The sequence below is a fragment of the Sapajus apella genome, unplaced genomic scaffold, assembly GCF_009761245.1.
Source record: "Sapajus apella isolate SASKATOON/1434 unplaced genomic scaffold, GSC_monkey_1.0 scaffold40, whole genome shotgun sequence".
Taxonomy (NCBI): domain Eukaryota; kingdom Metazoa; phylum Chordata; class Mammalia; order Primates; family Cebidae; genus Sapajus; species Sapajus apella.
The window spans coordinates 8,818,214-8,836,362 of NW_022436980.1; the positions used below are offsets into that span (position 1 = coordinate 8,818,214).

The 18,149-nt window shown below is 46.1% G+C and overlaps 1 protein-coding gene across 4 annotated transcripts; it reads right to left on the reverse strand.

Annotated features, from left to right (window-relative positions):
- Positions 1-1,678: 1,678 nt before the first annotated feature.
- TAGLN3 (transgelin 3) lies at positions 1,679-17,142 on the reverse strand. 4 transcript variants are annotated; one of them, XM_032299115.1, is made up of 5 exons: positions 16,705-17,142; positions 16,217-16,398; positions 14,869-15,043; positions 3,936-4,038; positions 1,679-2,148 (listed from the first exon to the last, which is right to left on the reverse strand). In XM_032299115.1, exons 2-5 carry the CDS (start codon positions 16,394-16,396, stop codon positions 2,007-2,009), a joined length of 600 nt encoding a protein of 199 aa, XP_032155006.1. In that variant the 5' UTR covers positions 16,397-16,398; positions 16,705-17,142; the 3' UTR covers positions 1,679-2,006. The 4 variants fall into 4 exon arrangements, with proteins under 4 accessions (XP_032155006.1, XP_032155005.1, XP_032155004.1 ...); XM_032299114.1 differs by having other exon boundaries at positions 16,217-16,569; positions 16,705-17,122; XM_032299113.1 differs by having other exon boundaries at positions 16,217-16,958.
- Positions 17,143-18,149: the final 1,007 nt, after the last annotated feature.

The window sequence follows — 18,149 nt, forward strand, 5'->3', positions numbered from 1 at the left end:
ATGCACAGTGTGAGGGCATTACCAAGCCCATGTGAAAGACAGACTGGAGTCTACATTATTCAAGAAGCTGAGTTTGGCCTGTTTAATGTGGAAATTTCACTTTTTTTTTTTTTTTGAGACGGGGTTTTCCCTTTTTTTCCAGGGGGGGGGGGCAAATGGCGCGATCTCGGCTCACCGCAACCTCCGCCTCCTGGGTTCAGGCAATTCTCCTGCCTCAGCCTCCTGAGTAGCTGGGATTACAGGCACATGCCACCATGCCCAGCTGATTTTTGTATTTTTAGTAGAGACGGGGTTTCACCATGTTGACCAGGATGGTCTCGATCTCCTGACCTCGTGATCCACCGGCCTCAGCCTCCCAAAGTGCTGGGATTACAGGCGTGAGCCACCGCGCCCGGCCCGGAAATTTCACTTTTAAAATGTCCAAGGGAAATAGGCTTTGAAAGCCCTCACAAGAAAGATGCGCTCATTTCTGCCAATAATTCTACCACAATTCAAAATGTTATCTTTGTGCTTTACAGTTACCATAGCAGTGAGAGATTCATAGTCAGCAGAATTATTTCAATTTCAATAATTAAACTAAACTGTTTAGGTGACCCACAAGCCAATTTTCTTTAGCATAATGGTTTTTCCTTTTTTATTTTACATTAAAGGTCTGTTAAATATATTATGCTGAATCCTAATATGTAAAATAGATGTTATCAGAGCTGCTGTGGTTGAAGCAGGAGCGGAGGCCCAGGGTTCTGCCTCCTCAGCAGCCCCGCCCCCAGGCAGATCCCAAAGGAATCTCTGGGGAAACCTAGAACTGCAGAGAACACAGTCCAAAAAACTACCATCCAGACATTGAGAGTGTGGCAATGTCTATAATTTCATCTTTTCCTTGTTATCCATTACATGGATAAAATACCTTATTTCTTTTCTTACTAGATGTATCACATGCCTTTTTTTTTTTTTCTTGTTTCTACTGGTAAGAAAGAATAAGATGAACTGATAATCCTCAGGCTTTTTTTTGCCCTTTTAATGTTTTCAATCCATGGGGAAAAAAATCTCAAAAACCTATTCATCTTAGGCAAATCTCAATCCCAGGAAATATCCTAAGGTTTTAGGGGTTTAGGCCCTTTAAATGACTTTAGGAGAGCAAGCTACATTGTCTATAACTCCTGGATGATGAAAAAGCTACATAAATGTCAGCATCAGACCTAGGGTATGATCTGCAGGAGGAAGATGAATGCCAGAGACGTGAAAACTGCTCATTCATCCAGCCATCAATCCACCCATCCATTCAACAAAACCATCCACCCATTCATTCTTCCTTCCATCCAATCAACAGATACTCCTGGTACTGACACAAGAGCTTCTCAAGAATCAATGCTTCGTCTCACTCTTTCCTGTGCCCTCTACAGGTCTAGCACAGTAAGCACAAAGTACATACTCAAAAACTTGTGGGGGTCAAAGACTTTGTTCTTGAATTCATGGCTCTAGGCTCTAAGAGTGTGCGAAATGACTCCTCGACTTTCTACACCAATTGCCAAGATAAATGCAGTAATCGTGCGAGAGCTTCCCCATAGCTCACTTATACTTCTCAGTGGCAGCTTAAGCCTCATTCCATCTTTCTGGCCTTTGAATGGAAGAGAAACCAGTATGGACTGCGGAGTCCCTAGACAAAGAATGAACTTTACACTGTAAGACACAAGACTAATTACTTTATTAGGTGCATTCTATAAGTTGAAGATGAGAATTTTTGGCAAATAAATAAATAAATAATCAAACAGACTTTGGGGCCAAGGAGCTCAGGAAAAGGGAAGCGGAGTCTTTGCATAGTTCTAAATGAACAGGAGGTGGCAGCAGTAGGCAACGTGGATTCTCGGCAGAAATGCAGCACTTGCAAAAACCAGGGGCAGAAGGCTTTGAGAAAGAGGAGAAGGTCAGAAGGTGGCTAACTATTTCTTTTTCATAGCAACCGTGGTGGGGAACGCTCGTCCTCTCTAGCAGGGGCGGGATGCGGCGTCCTACATGATCTGCCTGGGCATCCCGTACCCTGTCATGCCCGCTTGGGAGGCTCCCTTGTTGCTGCCCATCTGCAGGCCTATTACGTTCTGTCCCTGGCGAAGCTGCTCCTCAGAAAAGCCTCTCCGATTCTGCTGAGCTTTCCTGGACGAGGAAAGTGAGAGGGAATAACGTTATTATGACAGTTCTCCAATCCTTTTCAAGATATGCAATTAGACAGGCGCTAGTGGGGGTTCCCAAATAGATCAGCGGGCCCTACCCTGAGCTGTGGTTATGAGCTGTGGCCCTACGCTGAGCTATCTCTGGCCCTAGCCTGGGCTGTGGCCCTACCATGATGCATGAGCTCCCTATCTTTTAGAAGCCCAGGTGTTTTCCAGGATTTCCAGCAAAGAGGAGGGAGAATCAGTGGCCACCTCTCTGGGGAATTCTCTCTCAGCTTTTCTTATTTCTCTTTCTCCCCACTCTCCCTTCTTCCCCCACCACTTCAGGCCATCTCAGGCTTCTAAGAAGTCTGCCTCTTCTTACCCTTTCTCTCACAGCTACCTCAAGCCTTTGTGAAAATTAAAATCAGATCTTCTTTTTTTTTTAATTTTTTTTATTTTTGAGACAGAGTCTGGCTCTGTCGCCCAGGCTGAAGTGCAGTGGTGTGATCTCAGCTCCCTGCAACCTCTGCTTCCTGGGTTCAAGTTATTCTCCTGCCTCAGCCTCCTGAGTAGCTGGGACCGCAGGCACCCAACACCACACCCAGCTAATTTTTGTATTTTTAGTAGAGACAGGGTTTCACCATATTGGCCAGGCTGGTCTCAAACTCCTGACCTTGTGATCCGCCCACCTTGGACTCCCAAAATGCTGGGATTATAGGCGTGAGGCACTTCACCCGGCCAAAATCAGCTCTTCTTACAAAGCATGTCATTAATCCCATTCCCCCTTTCCCTGTATAGGGCCAAGATGAATATACCATTTTAGAGCCAAGGGACCTAAGTGTTAATGAGGGGAAATGTCTCACTCTAGATTAGAGGTCTGCAAACTTTGGTAAAGAGCCAGATAGTACATAATTGTGGCTGTGTAGCCACATGGAACATGGTAGTTTAATAACACAGATACTAAAACCAGGGCTTCAAATGGCCAATATCTCAGAGGTCTCAGGGCAAGCATTCTTTAAAATGACATAAGCTGGTAACTTTTTTTAAATAACTGTCAAGGAGAAGAAAAGAGGATCATGGAAATGAATAATCAATTATTTGCCACAGAGCACTTTTCTACAACTAAGTCATCCAGTTTTAAGTTTCCTGCCTACCCTACACACTGAAGAAAAAACCACTTTAAGAAAAGGCCCTTTACCCTGAGAGATAATCATAGAATTTATTAACCAGACTAGGACACTGTTGAGAGTGAAACAAGGTTCTATTCATAAATATACTGGGACAACATAGATATTAACCATGATGGTGTCACACCGACAGGACATATTACCCCTTTATTAAGTACACAAACAAAAAGGGAAGGAAGGAAGGAAGGAAGGAAGTGAGGGAGGGAAGGAGGGAGAGAAGGAAGGAAGGGAAGGAGGGAGGGAGGGAGGCAAGCAAGAAGGCTCAGAGCTGGCTTAAGTCATAATAAAACCAAGTTCAGACATGAAGGCACCTTCAAGAAAGGCCATCCAGTCCTGCTGAGCCTCAGAAGAAATGGAACCTGGGTGGAGCTGAAGGATGCAGGTGTCTGGTAGAAAAGGCCCAGCCATTTCTGCTCTGGATAGGTTACTGGCCTGGATGGCAGCATCAGTCTTTCACTGCTTTGGAGAACTCAGTTGTGGCGCCAGCAGTGCTAGGTCCTGAGGGCTTTGTACATAAACCCTCTGTGGGGTTCCAAGGCTTCAGACCCTCCCTCTCGTTAAAATCACCTTGTGGTCCGGAGGACAAGGAAGAGACTTTTACCTGTGAAACCAGGAAGGCTCTCCCCGATAGCAGCCATCATCCTTGGTGACTGCAACGCTGCCTAAAGCCATCAGGGTCCTCTGCACAGCCGCCATGTCCTTCCCTGGAAGCCAACAAAGAGATTAAAGCCAAGCACGTGTCAGAGCCAAGGAATGCTGGGAGGATATGGCTGGACATCCAGGAGGGAAGTTCTGATAGAAGCCTGCGGATGACCACATTCAAGAGGGCAGCGCTTTCAAACACCTCCCAAAGTGGCCCTAAGACAACCATACCCAAACTTTTCAGACAGGAACAACAGATAACCTGCTTAATTATTCTCTATACAGTACATACCAGAGATACCAAGTTTCTAATCCATTCATAGTTGCTGTATAAATAAAACATTCCAAACACTTGGCAGCTCAGACATAGAGGACTTTGCCTTGGTGGGTTCTATAATCTGTGGTAAGGGGAGGTTATGGGGGTGGGCTTGTGTAGTAGTCTGCGGAAGAGGACCTTCCTTAGGAGAAGAAAGAGAAAAGGACACTGGAGAGAAGTTGGTTGGATGGAATAATTGTGGGCCAAACCCCAGGTAGCTTCTCTCTTCTACTGTATCTGGGTTAAAAGAGTCTAAAATCATCCATGTGCATCAAATTGAGTATTCACTTTGCTCTTTGGGCCAGAGGCCGAGCAAATGAACAGCAGATCAACACAGAAAGCACTCAATGTGACACAAGTGATAGGCCCTTTATTTTGTGCTGCTTGAAAAGAGCTAAACGGAGACAATAAATAACTGGCTTGTGTGTGACAGAGAGAAGAGCAAGGGAGAGGGATGTGTGGTGTGGGCCCTGCACAGTCAGATGGGGCACCGTTACCTAAGAAGCCCAGTGGCCATTAACGCGTGGAGAAAGCAACTGGGCCCTATAAGTCAGCCTGTTCCTCCCGTCCTTTCTCCTTTATTCCCTTCCAGTTGACTGACATGTCCTGGACTAAGAAGATGCTACCGTGGGGGTAGCCTACAATCTAGGATCATATCAAAAGTCCATGCAAGGTACCAGGGTGGAATACAAAAGCTAGAAAGCATAGGGTTAACAGGCAAGGCGGCATCTAACCTGGTGGGGAACAGTGAAGGTTAAGGGCAAATATTAAGGCTCTCTTTAGACCTGGTGAATCATCTGCGGCTTTTTGGCCCGGCTGCTGCTGCTCAGTCTCTGGGGAATACAGAATTACCGGGGAAAGGCAGATGGAAAGTGAGAATGGAGTATGAACTGTAATAAAATAAACAATTAAGGCCTTCAGAGGAAGTCCAGTTCAGGATCTTCACTTATTCCAAGAGGAGAGAGAGAAAGCTGTCCTCTCTCCCCTCTGCCCCCACCTCGCACATTAACCACAGGGTGATTGCCTGAATCCTGAGGCCCTGTGGGATTGATCGGTGAACACAAGGATAAAATGCTGGCAATGGATAGTCCCCCAGACTCAAGGAATATCTGGGGTGGTGGAGAATGAAGTATTTGAGCAGCACACAGAAGGGAGAGGGCACAAGGAATTTTAAGAACTAAGGGCCGGGCGCGGTGGCTCAGGCCTGTAATCCCAGTACTTTGGGAGGCCGAGGCGGGTGGGTCACGAGGTCAAGAGATTGAGACCATCCTGGCCAACATGGTGAAACCCCATCTCTACTAAAAATAAAAAAATTAGCCGGGTGTGGTGGCACGTGCCTGTAGTCCCAGCTAGTCGGAAAGCTGAGGCAAAAGAATCGCTTGAACCCGGGAGGCGGAGGTTGCAGTAAGCCGAGACTGCCACTGCGCTCTAGCCTGGTGACAGAGCAAGACTCCATCTCAAAAAAGAAAGAAAGAAGAAAAAAGAACTAAGAAGAAACAATGAGATTATTGGTAGAATGACTCCTCCACAGGTGAAAGCATTTCTGTAATTGTCACCATAACACAGGATACTTTTTAAAAGATATTAGTGTGGTAATGATATTCTGAAGGCTCATTCTGTGAAGATAAACAGGGCTTGTTCTTAAGCAGTGAGTTATTAAAGGGAATCTAGAGAAATGATTGAGCACAGGAAGGCTTAGGTTGGGGTATATCATGCATCTCTACTCTTTGCAAAGAGCACCCTGGATACCTGTTTCTGGTAGTTGGAAAGGGCTGTTCTGATATGTCCAGGATCTGGGAAAATGTGGGGCCTGACACCCAACAGCTCAGCTACAGATACTAACCTGGAGCAAGGGGTGAAGAAGCAAAGTTTATTAAACCATAGACCCAGACTCCATCACAAGTAGCTAGCTCATCCCTGGTATCCCTGCACCTAGAAAATTCCCAACACTTATTTGGTCCTTCTTGCCTAAACTACTACATGAACCCAGAAAGGACAAAGGGAACTAAGTTGCAGGCTAGGATAAGATATCCGGGAACCTAGAACTGTCAACACAACTCCACCCTCATCCCAGGAGAGTGGAAAAGGAAGCAGTTACACTGCAGGAAGAAGCCACTAGGGAAAAAGGCATTATTTGACAGGAAGAAATTGGAATTTTTTCTTTAAGAAACTTTCCAAAGTGAGATGTTTGATATAAATTATAGGGTAGACACTGTATATGTCTTCTCAGCCTCATGGAATTGGGATTATTCCTCCTCATATGTGGATGAGAAAACTAATTCAAAGAGGTTAATTATCATGCCCAGAGTCACCCAATCAGTTAACAGAGCCCACCTCTAGATCAGACGTGTCTGAATGCAAAGACCTGTCTGAATGATTGTTCAAGGGCTCTTGAACAATCTACCATGCCACGCTGCCATGTCCCATGGCGACCCATTGAGGGCTGGATGGGGAAGCACATTCCGCAGTAGGAGCCAGTGACCAGGGATGATCTGAAAGGGTCACAATGGTTGTTTTGTGCCGGGCCAGAGGGGACCCACTGAGGGGGATAAACCTGGAGCATGGATTTTGGGCCCTATAGAACCAAGGGTACCAAGTCCAATGTCCATAAACCTTTGAGTGTTTTTGTCTGGAATAATCTCTCCATGTCTTTACCCAAACAAGAATGAAGCAAAGAAAAGCAGTTAGGGCCTCACTACTGATGTTCTGACCAAGTGATATCATTTGGATGTTTTGTGCCCACCAAATCACATGTTGAAACATGACCTCCAGCGTGGGAGGTGGGTTTAGTAGGAGGTGTTTGGGTCATGAGGGCAGATCCCTCATGAATGGCTTGGTGCTGACCTCGTGGTACTGAGTGAGTTCTTATGTATGCATTCACACAAGGTCTGGCTGTTTAAGAGCCTGGCACCTTTACCTTCTGTCCCTGGCTCCCTCTCTTACCATGTGACAGGCTGGCTTCACCTTCCACCCTGATTATAAGCTTCTTGAGGCCCTTACCAGAAGCAAGTGCCAGCACCACACTTCCTGTACAGTCTGCAGAACCATGAGCCAAAATAAACCCCTTTATAAATTGCCCAGTCTCAAATATTATTTTAAAGCAACAAAAATGGACTAGTACACTAAGTTAATGATTGCCAAGATTCTAAATAACGTTATGACCAGAAATCTGCCCCATGTAACCAGTTCACATCTGGCTCATTTTCTGATTATGTTTTTTGTGAGTAATTCTAGCACTCTTGGACTGACAAGATGGGAAGACGGCCTTTTTCCAGCCTTCCCTCTCTTGCATTGCCAGTTCAGAAGCCCAGATCAAGTACCACTGGATGAGAGTGGCACACGGAAGGAGTAAGGGCCACTTGTAGAAGCTGATTTCTACAACTGGGGTCAAAAATTTCAGTGCATAAAGGAGCACTGAGATTAAAAAGGCTCTGTGATGTACTCTGAGTCTCAAACAACAAAAGTGTGCGCACAGTGGCTCACAACGGTCATTTCAACATTTTGGGAGGCTGAAGCAAGAGGACTGCTTGAACTCAGTAATTTCAGACTGCAGTGACCTGTGACTGCACCACTGCATTCCAGCCTGGGCAAGAGAGGGAACCGCTGTCTCTAAATAACAATAAGATAAATGAAATAAATTTAAAAATAAGAAAAGCTAAACTAGTCATATCACTACCAAGTGTCATATCTGCCTTGTGACGAAGACTTCAAAATTGTGCAAGTATAAAAAATAGCCATGCACAGCCTGCTTCAGAGTAGGGTTTCCCAAGTTTCCTGGATTATGTATGGGAGTTGGGGGGCATCTCTTTTAAAATATGCATTTTGAGGTCATTCTCCTGAGAGAATGATTTGGCAAGTTCTGGGAGTCCATATTTTTAATAAGCTTCCCATGTGATTCATATCTTCAGGCAAGTTTGAGAGTCATGGGTGTTGCCTGGTGATCTGCAAACTAAACTGATCCTAAGGATTACCCAAGAGTCTTCATATTCAGATTCTGGGGCAGTCTCCTAAGATGATTCCGAGCAGCCAGATGGACAGTTAGATCCCACTCTGAAGCTTTTCAGTGTTTAAAAACATGCCCATGTCTGCCATGTGGTAAGTACTAAATGATATTTGTTAAGCAATAACTCCTTTCGTCAGCAATATCTTCCACAGAGTCAGAAGTAAAACCAATAATTAGAAGAGCTCTGCTCCAAGTTGGAAGTCAGCCCAGAGCCCTGCAGCTTGGAATGGCTTTGCTCCCTGACAACCACCCTGGATGCTTTGGTAGATTCCTGGGGCTCCTCAAGTGAGCTTGAAAGCCACTGCTCCAGGCCATTCTTCCAAGAGAGAAAAACGTTCCTCAAAGAAGCATCAACCAAATGTCCGGAATTTTCTGGAAGCAGGGACAGCAGAAATGAGATAGAGTCTGGTGATCTAAGAGCTGGTGGAATCTGAAAAGCACACATACTGTAAGATTCCCACTTTATGACATACTGGAAAAGGCAAAACTCTTGAGACAGTAAAAAGATCAGTCGTTGCCAGGGAGGAATGAAAAGGCAAAGCACAGAGGATTTTTAGGGCAGTACTTGATATGATACTGCAATGACAAATATGTGTCATTATACATTTGCCCAAATGCATAGAATGTGTAACAGCAAGAGCGAACTATGTACTTTGGGTGATGATGATGTGCCAATACAGGTTCATTACTTGCGACATGTACTACTCTCGGAGGGGATGCTGATAATAAGCAAGGCTGTGCATTTGCTGGGAGAGAAGGCATATGGAAAATATCTGTATCTTCCTCTTAAACAATATTATTAGTCTTAAACAAAATCTTAAAGTCTTAAATATTAGTCTTAAACAAAAAAAGAGCTGATGGCATGGTAGCTTTATCTGTTTCACCTGGCAATCCTTTTCAGCGAGAGTCTCAACTAGCAACCGACAGCTTTACTCCACAAAACAGCACTCCCGATTTCCTGCATTACCACAAAGCAATGTTATCCCAAGTGTGATCCTGCACCCCACATTCCTAAGTCACAATTCCTGGGGAGTGGAACTGGAGGTTCTGCATGGTAGAAGGCCCCAACCCAGGAATTTTTAATGCTAATACAGTTTAAGTGCTATTACCATAAAGATACTTTAACAAGGATTTTGTTCTCTTAAATTATTTATTACTTCCAAGATAGCTTATGTATGTCTGTGCAGAGAAAAAATAAATGAAAAGGATGAAGACAAAGAAAAAAGGTAAAAGAGAAGTCATCTGGGTGTGTGAACTTGGATTGCACAATCTCCACCTTCTATTTCTACTTTTAATACAAAAAATCAGTCTTGCAGTCAGAGTTCTTTGTCTCAGAGCTATTATACTTCTGTTTGATATAAGTCTAGACTCAGCCTTGTAACTCAAAGAACACTGGCTTTTTCCATCTTTCTTGGAGTTACAGAGAAAGTAAATATGAAACCATGTCTTATTTCCTTGAATGGTAACTTGGGCCTAGCTTCCAATTCTCCACTAAAGGTAGATGAAAATATTGCAATAGTCAAGGGAGAAATATCAGATCAGAGGGGAGGCTGGGTTTGCTCTGTGGATTTTATAAATGTTTGTTGCTTGCCTCCCTGGCTCCCACTGCTGTGGGTGTTGCTTCTTAAAGTGGGGCTCCCAGACCAGCAAAATTAGTATGGCCTGTGAATTGGTAAGAAATACAAATTCTTGGCCTCACCTCAGACCTAATACCTCAGAAATGCTGCTGTTGGGGCCGAGCAGTCTGTGCTTTCATGAGTCTACCTAGTGATTCTGATGCATGCTGGCATTAGAGAGCCATTGCTAAAGGAAAAACCCACCAAATACGATCGTCAGCAGCCACTTGAAATAAACACAGTGAAGGCTGTTCTGATAGAAAATGAGGCTTCAAGCAGCAGACACTCGTGATGTCTCAAGTCATTACAGCTACCTTACTTACAATATCCCAAGATACCGCTCATGCTGTGTGAAATATCTCTTCACTCTTGCTGTTGAGGAATGACACATAAAGTGACGCCTTCCCAGAGAATATATTTGAACCTCCAGGCACTTCCAATGTAAACCACACCTCCCTAACTCCCAGTCATCAAGAGAAGGGAACAGGCACATCATCACCATGTGTGTCACCGGGATCCTTATCAGTAGGATTACTAAGAAGAGCAATGAGACTGATCTATCTGTGAGTCTTGCCTGCTCTGACATTCTAGAATTCTATGTTTCATGCTCATCAAGTGCTTATACAAATGAACCAAAAAGATCATTTGCTGAATGACTAATAGTGTGGGGGAAAAGCCAACCTGTATTAGGTGTCTAGGCACTGTGCTAGCTTCTTAGTTAATCCTTACAAAAATTCTACAAAAGAGAGGCATTAGAACTTTTTACCAAGAAGGGAACTGAGGCTCTGAGAAACAAAGCAACTTAAACAAGGTCCACAGTATGTAGCGAAAGAGGTTTCAACCCATCTACCTGACTCCAAAACTCATGCTCTTTCCAGTGTAGTGGGGTCTTCTGGGTCTGGATTTGGTAAAGCAATAAATTATGGGGAATGACATCAAGAGGTGACGAACACAAAGTGGAAAAAAGTCAATAAAGTGACCCGTAAGGCCTGGTTGTTCGTATTAGAGAATAGCTGATGAGGTAAAGGCTCCTCAGCTGTCAGAGAGCGCAAAGGTCATCCAGGCAACCTTAGCAGCTCCTGTATGTGGCCATTAAGTCCGTTTGTTCCAAGACAGAATGTGTGTCTTTCCAGACTTACTCTCCCCTCCCTCATTTTCTGTTAATCTTAGAAAAGATAAGTCAATGGCAATAATAATTTCTACATTTCCAACTTTTATTTTTCTCTACTATTGTCATGAACTATGCTAAGCACTTCCAATGAACCATCTCATTTACTCCCCACATCAACCCTATGAAATAAGTGTGATTATCCCCACTTTACAACCGAGAATATCGAGGCTTAGAGAAGTGAGTTGATGGGTGGTAGAGCACAGGTTTGGCCAGGCAGTCTAATTTCTGCCTCAGGAGCCTGCACTCCCTTGTAATACCTTCCAGGATAAGCTTGCATTGCAGTCTTTCTGTCCCGATACTAGATCAGCGTACACACTTGCTGTAATATGTTCTCTCTCTCACTTACACACACCCCTCCCTTTCTTGCTCCACCTCTTCTCCCCTTCCCACTTTCTGTCCACAGAAAAGATGCTGAAGTCTTACCTGCAGTGTACTTTCTTCTGGCCCACAAACAGCTGAGATGGCCTCACCCTGCCCTTTCCGGGGCAGCCAGGGCAAATCCAAAAGTAATCTGCCAGGCCATTCACCTTCTGTTATCTAAGAGAAGGACTTCCCAGGTTCCTTCCATTCCTCTAAGCCACCCTACTTCTTCTCTGTCACTGAAAGCAAGTGGTGACTCCAGCTCCCCTCTGTGGGGACTTCAGTAGCTTTGTCTGTAATGTCCCTGTGATTGTGTTGTTTTTCTGGACCATTTAGCTTTGAGTTTCTTTTTAAAGCCTTGAATCTTGTATTCCAATTACCCTGAAGTCTCTTTGAAGTATTTCACCTAGAGGAGGATTAAGGATAATGGTACAGCTGTGGGTTCAGTCTATTGACGTGATTGAAGCCTAAACAAGAAGGCATTTGGCAAGCCTGGGCTCCTTCAGATTTATTGGTCTGCAACATCCAGGAAGCCCGGAGAGTCACAGCAGCTGTGGGCAAGCAGAGCCCTACCTGGGAGAAGACACTGAGTGGAGGAGATGGGAAACTGGGAGCCGTTGGGCATAAAATACCTGCAGAGGAGGAAAAGAAGCTCCTAGGCAAGGAGGGCTGGAGCCACATTGGCCACAGATGCCACAACCAAGTTGCAGAGAATCTGGAATTAATCTAAGTTGATATGTGAGGACAGCATTGAAACCACAGTCGAGGTGGAGAATAGTATGGTGAATGTGAGACTAAGCTAAGCAAACAGCTAGTCTGATAGCTGTGTGCACAATCATGTACCCCGTCACGTGCACACAGACACATAAACACGTGCCAACCCTGCCCCGCAGCCTCCCTTTGATTCCAGCTTACTTGTGCCAAAACACATGAACGACAACCAGCTCTTGCAGAAAGGACTCCAGCCTTGCTTGCTCACACTGCTCTGCAATGCCGCCAGCCTTCCCCTCCCTCTTCCTGCTTCTCTGCTTGAAGCAATCCACTTTTCCACCTCCTGCCCTATTGTATGCTGGCCAGAATTGGCTTAAGCCTTAATGATCCTAGGGAATATCAGATATCCCCTCCAACCTGTAACAAATCTCCCTGGGCTTCGGTCCTAGTTGGAGGGGGGCCACCAGGTCCTGGGGCCTCTAGGGGCCATTTGGAAACTCCTAAGCACCTGCTTTCCTATGGACAGCCCTCCTGCTCATCCCTTCCTATTGCATAGCTGACGTACAGTTGTTTCTGCTACCTGTCAGTCCCAGTGCCCTTGGAGCGGACCTCCTTCCTGATTTCCTTTAAAGCCCCATTTTTCCACCCTAGGGTTAGGACTCTCAGAGTCTGTCTTGTTCCCCTGGAGCTGAGTGGTCCACGGTCCTGGCTCAGGTGACCGCAGTCACACTCAACCCTCCGGGCCTCCCTCTTCCTTTAGGGGAGTCTAACACACACATCTGGGGCAGGTGGTGTAGACCTCCTCCGACTCTGTACATCAGGAGCATTTCTCCCGACACTCCTCCACACTTGCTGTGAGCACCTCTCAGGAGTAAAGTTTACCTTTGCGTTCTTTGCAAAGAGAGGGAAAGGCAAGAAAAGCATCTCAGTAGCACGAAGCCAGGAAAGCTCTCAGAATCCTCACCTCCCACAGACCTCCTGGCTTATTCCTCCTCCTCCGTACTTCCTGCACTTAGTGAGGTGGAGGAGACTCACCCAGGTCCCTTCCATTCACACTGACTCTCCTATCCTCCTGTCCCACATAGCCCTGAATCATCTTCCTCCTCCTCCTCCTCACCTCCTTCCCCCACCTCCTCTTCATCCTCATCAGCTAGTCACCATTATGACTCAACAGCACACTCACGGTGTAGGTGAAGGAAACTAAGCCTTTTGGCCCAAGAACGGGTTGGCAGACAAGTTAAGGCTCTATTCTTTGCTGTCAGAGAGCCCAGGTTTGAGTTCTAGCTCTGCTATCTCATGGACACAAGTAACCATGGGCAAGCTTCGGTTTCATCGTCTATGAAAAGGGGAGATTAAAAAACATTTACCTCATAGGATTGTTAGCAGAATTGATTGGCATTATGCAGTAAAGTACTTGTACAGTGCCTAGCGCATAGGAAAACATCAGTAAGCAGTAGCTATCTGTATTAGCTAGAGAAAATCATCATAGTTTTGATCTAGGAAGCAGGGATCAAATCTCTACTGTGAAATTACATGAGAATTTGGAGGGTCAGCAGCAAGTTCCATAGCCTGGCCTGGCTGCAGTTTTGAATACCTGAGTTTCTAAATAATGGCAAACCACAAGGGAAACTCACTGGCATCTTAGGATTTTAACTACTCACCTATGAGGGAAACATGCAATGCCAGCTCTTTGCATGACACCGAGCATTCAGGAGGCAACTGTTTCTTTATAAATCATAGCGTGGTGAGTAGTAGAATGGTCCTCTGCTAGAAATCTATTTCAGCCATCATCTGAATACCCATTAAAATACCATGTCTCTTCATCAGGGGAAAGCTACCCCTTTCTCACTGTCAGCAGAGCCATTTGGGTCACTGCCCTGGGGATCCTGTTGGTTGGGCCACTAATGACATCCAGTGACAAAGGGCTTGTGAGAGCAGAGTCAATCTGACAGTCCTGCTCTGACTAGTTGGTATAGCTTGGTGCCTCAGGCAGGCCTAGTGGAGAAGGAACAGTCACATGGTTGGGTATGCACATTTTCGCTAAAGGGGACACTAACTACATCATGACGATGGGTCCCAAATTCCCTCCATTCACATCATATCCCCCGTAATAGCGGATTATTAAATACGTCTAGGAGTGTGATTTGATTTTTATGCTTTTGTAAGATTTCCTCACCAAGTCAATTCACAAATGTGAAGGAAAAAAAGCACCTGTCACACTGTGAGCAGAATGCATATCTGGAAGGCATAGTCACCAAGCACCCAGATACTGGGCTAATAAAAGGTTGGAGTGCTATCTGTTTCTCAGATTGACAAAATAGATGGCTTTGTCTATAAGCGGCAGTTGAGTGAGAAGCACACTGGCTCCCTGCCTCCCTCCTCTACCGGTAGCTGTGATTTGTTATGGGAGGAGTAAGAGGAAGAAAAGGCATGTATGTCACCATTAGCTTCCTCTGGCTTGAGGCTTCTGTTTTCATTAGTTTGCTGAGATCCCTGGTGTGTCCTCAGGGTGTGTGTTCCCTTAGAAGAGAGTACCTCCTTTTACTAGAACATAACAATGGGGAAGGCTAACAGTGCCGCCAGGAAAACAGCTGAGAACATCTTACACACACATCAGCAGGCACAGGGAAGAACACGGTAAGCAGTTTTTACCAGGAGATGGGGCAAAGGAGAGAAGAAGAAAAGAACAACCCCAAAGGTAGAGGGGCTGTTTACCTTCCCATAGATCCACCGTCTGAAAAATGTCAGTGGTTCTGACACCATAGGTCTCCGCGGCTTTTAGAAACTGGGAGATTTGCTCCATCTGCTTAAAAGCCATCTTTGACTCTGAGATCTTGGGTATGGGCTCTTGTCCTGGTGGGTATAAACTGTTTATCAGCTTGCACAGGACCTGAAGCGGGAGGGGAGAGACAATCAATGTTTCTCTTTGTATTTACAAGCCAAGAATGAGAAGTGAACCCTGCTCAAATGCCGCACTGCTCATCCAGTTTGGGCAGGAGCAAGTCCTGGGCACTAGGAAGGCGTGGGCTCAGGTCTGTGTAGCCAGTCTCGCATACTGAGCCCCAAAGACCCAGATGACCCCATTCCTAGGGCTGCTCCTTACCACAGAGATTCCTGTAGCCCAGGAACTCCATTCCTTCCCTGTTCTTCCTTTCCTTTTTCTGAGTGAGGGAAAGAATGTTTACAGATAGGGAATGACGTGACGTGAGGAGGACATGATTCCAGACTTTCAAAGGAGGAATGACTTAGTGGCTCCTGAGGGTGGCAGAGCTCAAATGATAGAGTCTAATATTATTTCTTCTATCAAAAGGCAAGTCAGAAGCAGGCTTCAATTTACTCATCCCATATTTTAATAATGTGAAAATAAGTGAATGTGGTACCTTTTCCCTAGGCATACATAACCCAAGCTCTGGGCAACCCAGCAGCATTGGATAGCAGTTATGTAACAGTAAATCTCAGGCTGCAGGAGAGGATGGGCTTGTTTGCATCAGCAGAGCCTGTGACCCTCAAACCCTCAAACATACATGAGCATCAGTTATCAAATTAGAACTCCCTTCAGTTTCAGGAGAACCCATCCATTCAATAAACAGACACTGAACACCTCCAGGGTGCATGGCTCCCACAAGAATGTGAAGGTGGCTAGTCCCCCTCCTCCCTCCTTTGTTTTACTGTGTAACCAACCCGTTCCCCTGAGGAAGGAAATGGCCCCAGAAGAGCTAATGCACCAGGAAGGCTGGGGAAATCACAGGGACATATTTATCTCTATTCTCATTAGAAAAATCAAAAAGGCTTCGAATTTGCCGACAACTCAGAAGGGAAATGCGGTGCTAGGGTGGATGGAGAACCCTCAAGCTAGCTAGGGAATTGTGCATGGAGCCCAAATCTTCCAGCCCTGAAGAAATAAAGGCATTCCCATCCCCTCCCAGTGAGGCACAGAGCTTGGCAACAGCAGCTCTTCCCGCAGCCTTACATTAAAGCATCCTCAGTAGCACGAAGGAAAGAAAGGGCGCTGGAGGGTTTCCCTGCTCACCACCCCAGCAACCGAGATCGCTGCCGGCCTTACCGTCCCGTCCATTAACCATTTCTGAAAATGGGCCCTGCCGGGGGGCGGGTGCTCGATGTCCTCAGCGCACTGCAGGATGATCCAGTCCACCAGCTTGTTCTCTAGGTCCGCATCATACTTCTGCTCGATCTTCTCCTGCACCTCTCGGCTTAAGCCGTAGCTAGGGCCCCTGTTAGCCATCTCTGGAAAGAAGAGAGGACACGCGCGGCATCCACACAATAGCAGCAGCAGCCTCCGGCTCCCTGCAGACGGGGCTGGGATGTGGCTGGGGAGCCTGGCCCAGCAGCAGCAGAGCGGGCAGAAAGCCGGGCGTGGTTTAAATCAAGGAGCCAATGAAGCCAATGGGGTTTCACCTACAAACGGAAAAGAAAAGCGCAGCCACGCGCCAGTAACTCTAGAATAAAGCTCCGGCGGGTCCAGGGGGGCTGGAATCCCCCCCGCCCCCATCCAGCCTATCAATAAGACGAGATGACATAACACGGACTCACAATCAAGTCTGAACCCCCAGGCAGCAAGGGGGATGGGTGACGGTCGTTTCCTCCCCCTTGTACACTTTGCAAGGGCAGAAACCAGGAGATCGGGAAGAGCAGGTAATTAGCAGGCAGGGAGGAAGCCTCCTTTCATGTTCAGCGGCTGCTGCTGCCTCGCGCCTGGGAAGAATGGCATACTGATTTGATTTTCTCATGGCCGAGGTGGGTCAAACCAGGGCCGTTGCTAAGAGCCCTCCAAAAAGCCAGCCCTCTCCAGTGTCAGTCAAGCCTGCCCGCCTCCCTCCCGCTGAGAGCGTTTCTCATCTGCACAATTCTTTCCCTCCTCTGGGGAGACAGCCGATTGTCTTCGAGGCCAGCAGCTGCACGAGGGGATGAGGGCCTGTGGGAGGGTCCGTTCCACCGACTGTCCATCTGTCGGGAATAGCCAAGCCACTTTCCCCTTGCCCTGAGGTAACAACTGTCTGGCAGGACGGGAGGGGAGGGACTGAGAGCTGCTGTCAATTACTTGTTCAGCTGCCAGCCCTACTTCACCTAGAAACTGCCATCCCAGCGGGAAAGTGTTATGCCTCAGTTTGACTTACTCAAGGGAGATATTTTTCTCATGCTACTCTTAACCAAAAGACACTAGGAGGCAAGTTTCATAAAATATTATTATAATTATTACGATTTTTTTTTTAAGATAGTCTCGCTCTGTTGCCCAGGCTGGAGAGCAGCAGCGTGATGTCAGCTCACTGCAACCTCCATCTCCCTGCAACCTCTACCTCCCGAGTTCAAGAGATTCTCCTGCCTCTGTCTCCCGAGTAGCTGGGGTCATAGGCACGCACCACCACGCCTGGCTAATTTTTGTACATTTAGTAGAGACGTGGTTTTGCCGTGTTGGTCAAGCTGGTCTTGAACTCCTGACCTCAGGTGATCCACCAAAGTTTTGGAATTAACAGGTGTGAGCCACCGCGACGGCAACTTTTATAAACTAGACAAAACTCAACGACTAAGACTTCTTAGAGTGAAAGGTTTTGATAGAATGTAGACTTCGTCTGAAGTTAGGACCCCAAAGGCACAACGGACATATTGTCAGCGGTAACTGAATATCTCCCATGAGCAAACAAGCACTCTGGATAAATCATTAGATCTAAGTTGGACCCAAATTCCTACAACAGCTAAAGGGCTTGGCAGTTTGTCTCCCTAAACTGTAAGCCACTTTTGGGTAAACATCGAGTCTCATTGTTGTGTAATTCTCTGGCTGTTTTTCATGAGAAAAATCCCACATTTTTTTTTCCTTTGGTTCCTTTCTTCATTCAACAGATTTTACTGAGTGTTTAGGCCAACTACTGGACTGAGGAGGAATAAAATACAATTCTTGCATTGAAAAAGGATTGATAAATTGACTGAAGCATATTAAATAAAGCAATTCTGGGTACATGGGATGGTGATCTTTGTCCTTG

Excerpts from the sequence above, each read along its gene's own strand:
- TAGLN3 (XM_032299115.1), bottom strand. The coding sequence starts at position 16,396 with ATGGCTAACAGGGGCCCTAGCTACGGCTTAAGCCGAGAGGTGCAGGAG. Across the intron at positions 15,044-16,216 it reads AATGGTTAATGGACGGGACG|GTCCTGTGCAAGCTGATAAA; the intron begins GTAAGGCCGGCA and ends CTCCCGCTTCAG. Across the intron at positions 2,149-3,935 it reads GAGCCTTCCTGGTTTCACAG|GAAAGCTCAGCAGAATCGGA; the intron begins GTAAAAGTCTCT and ends TTCCTCGTCCAG.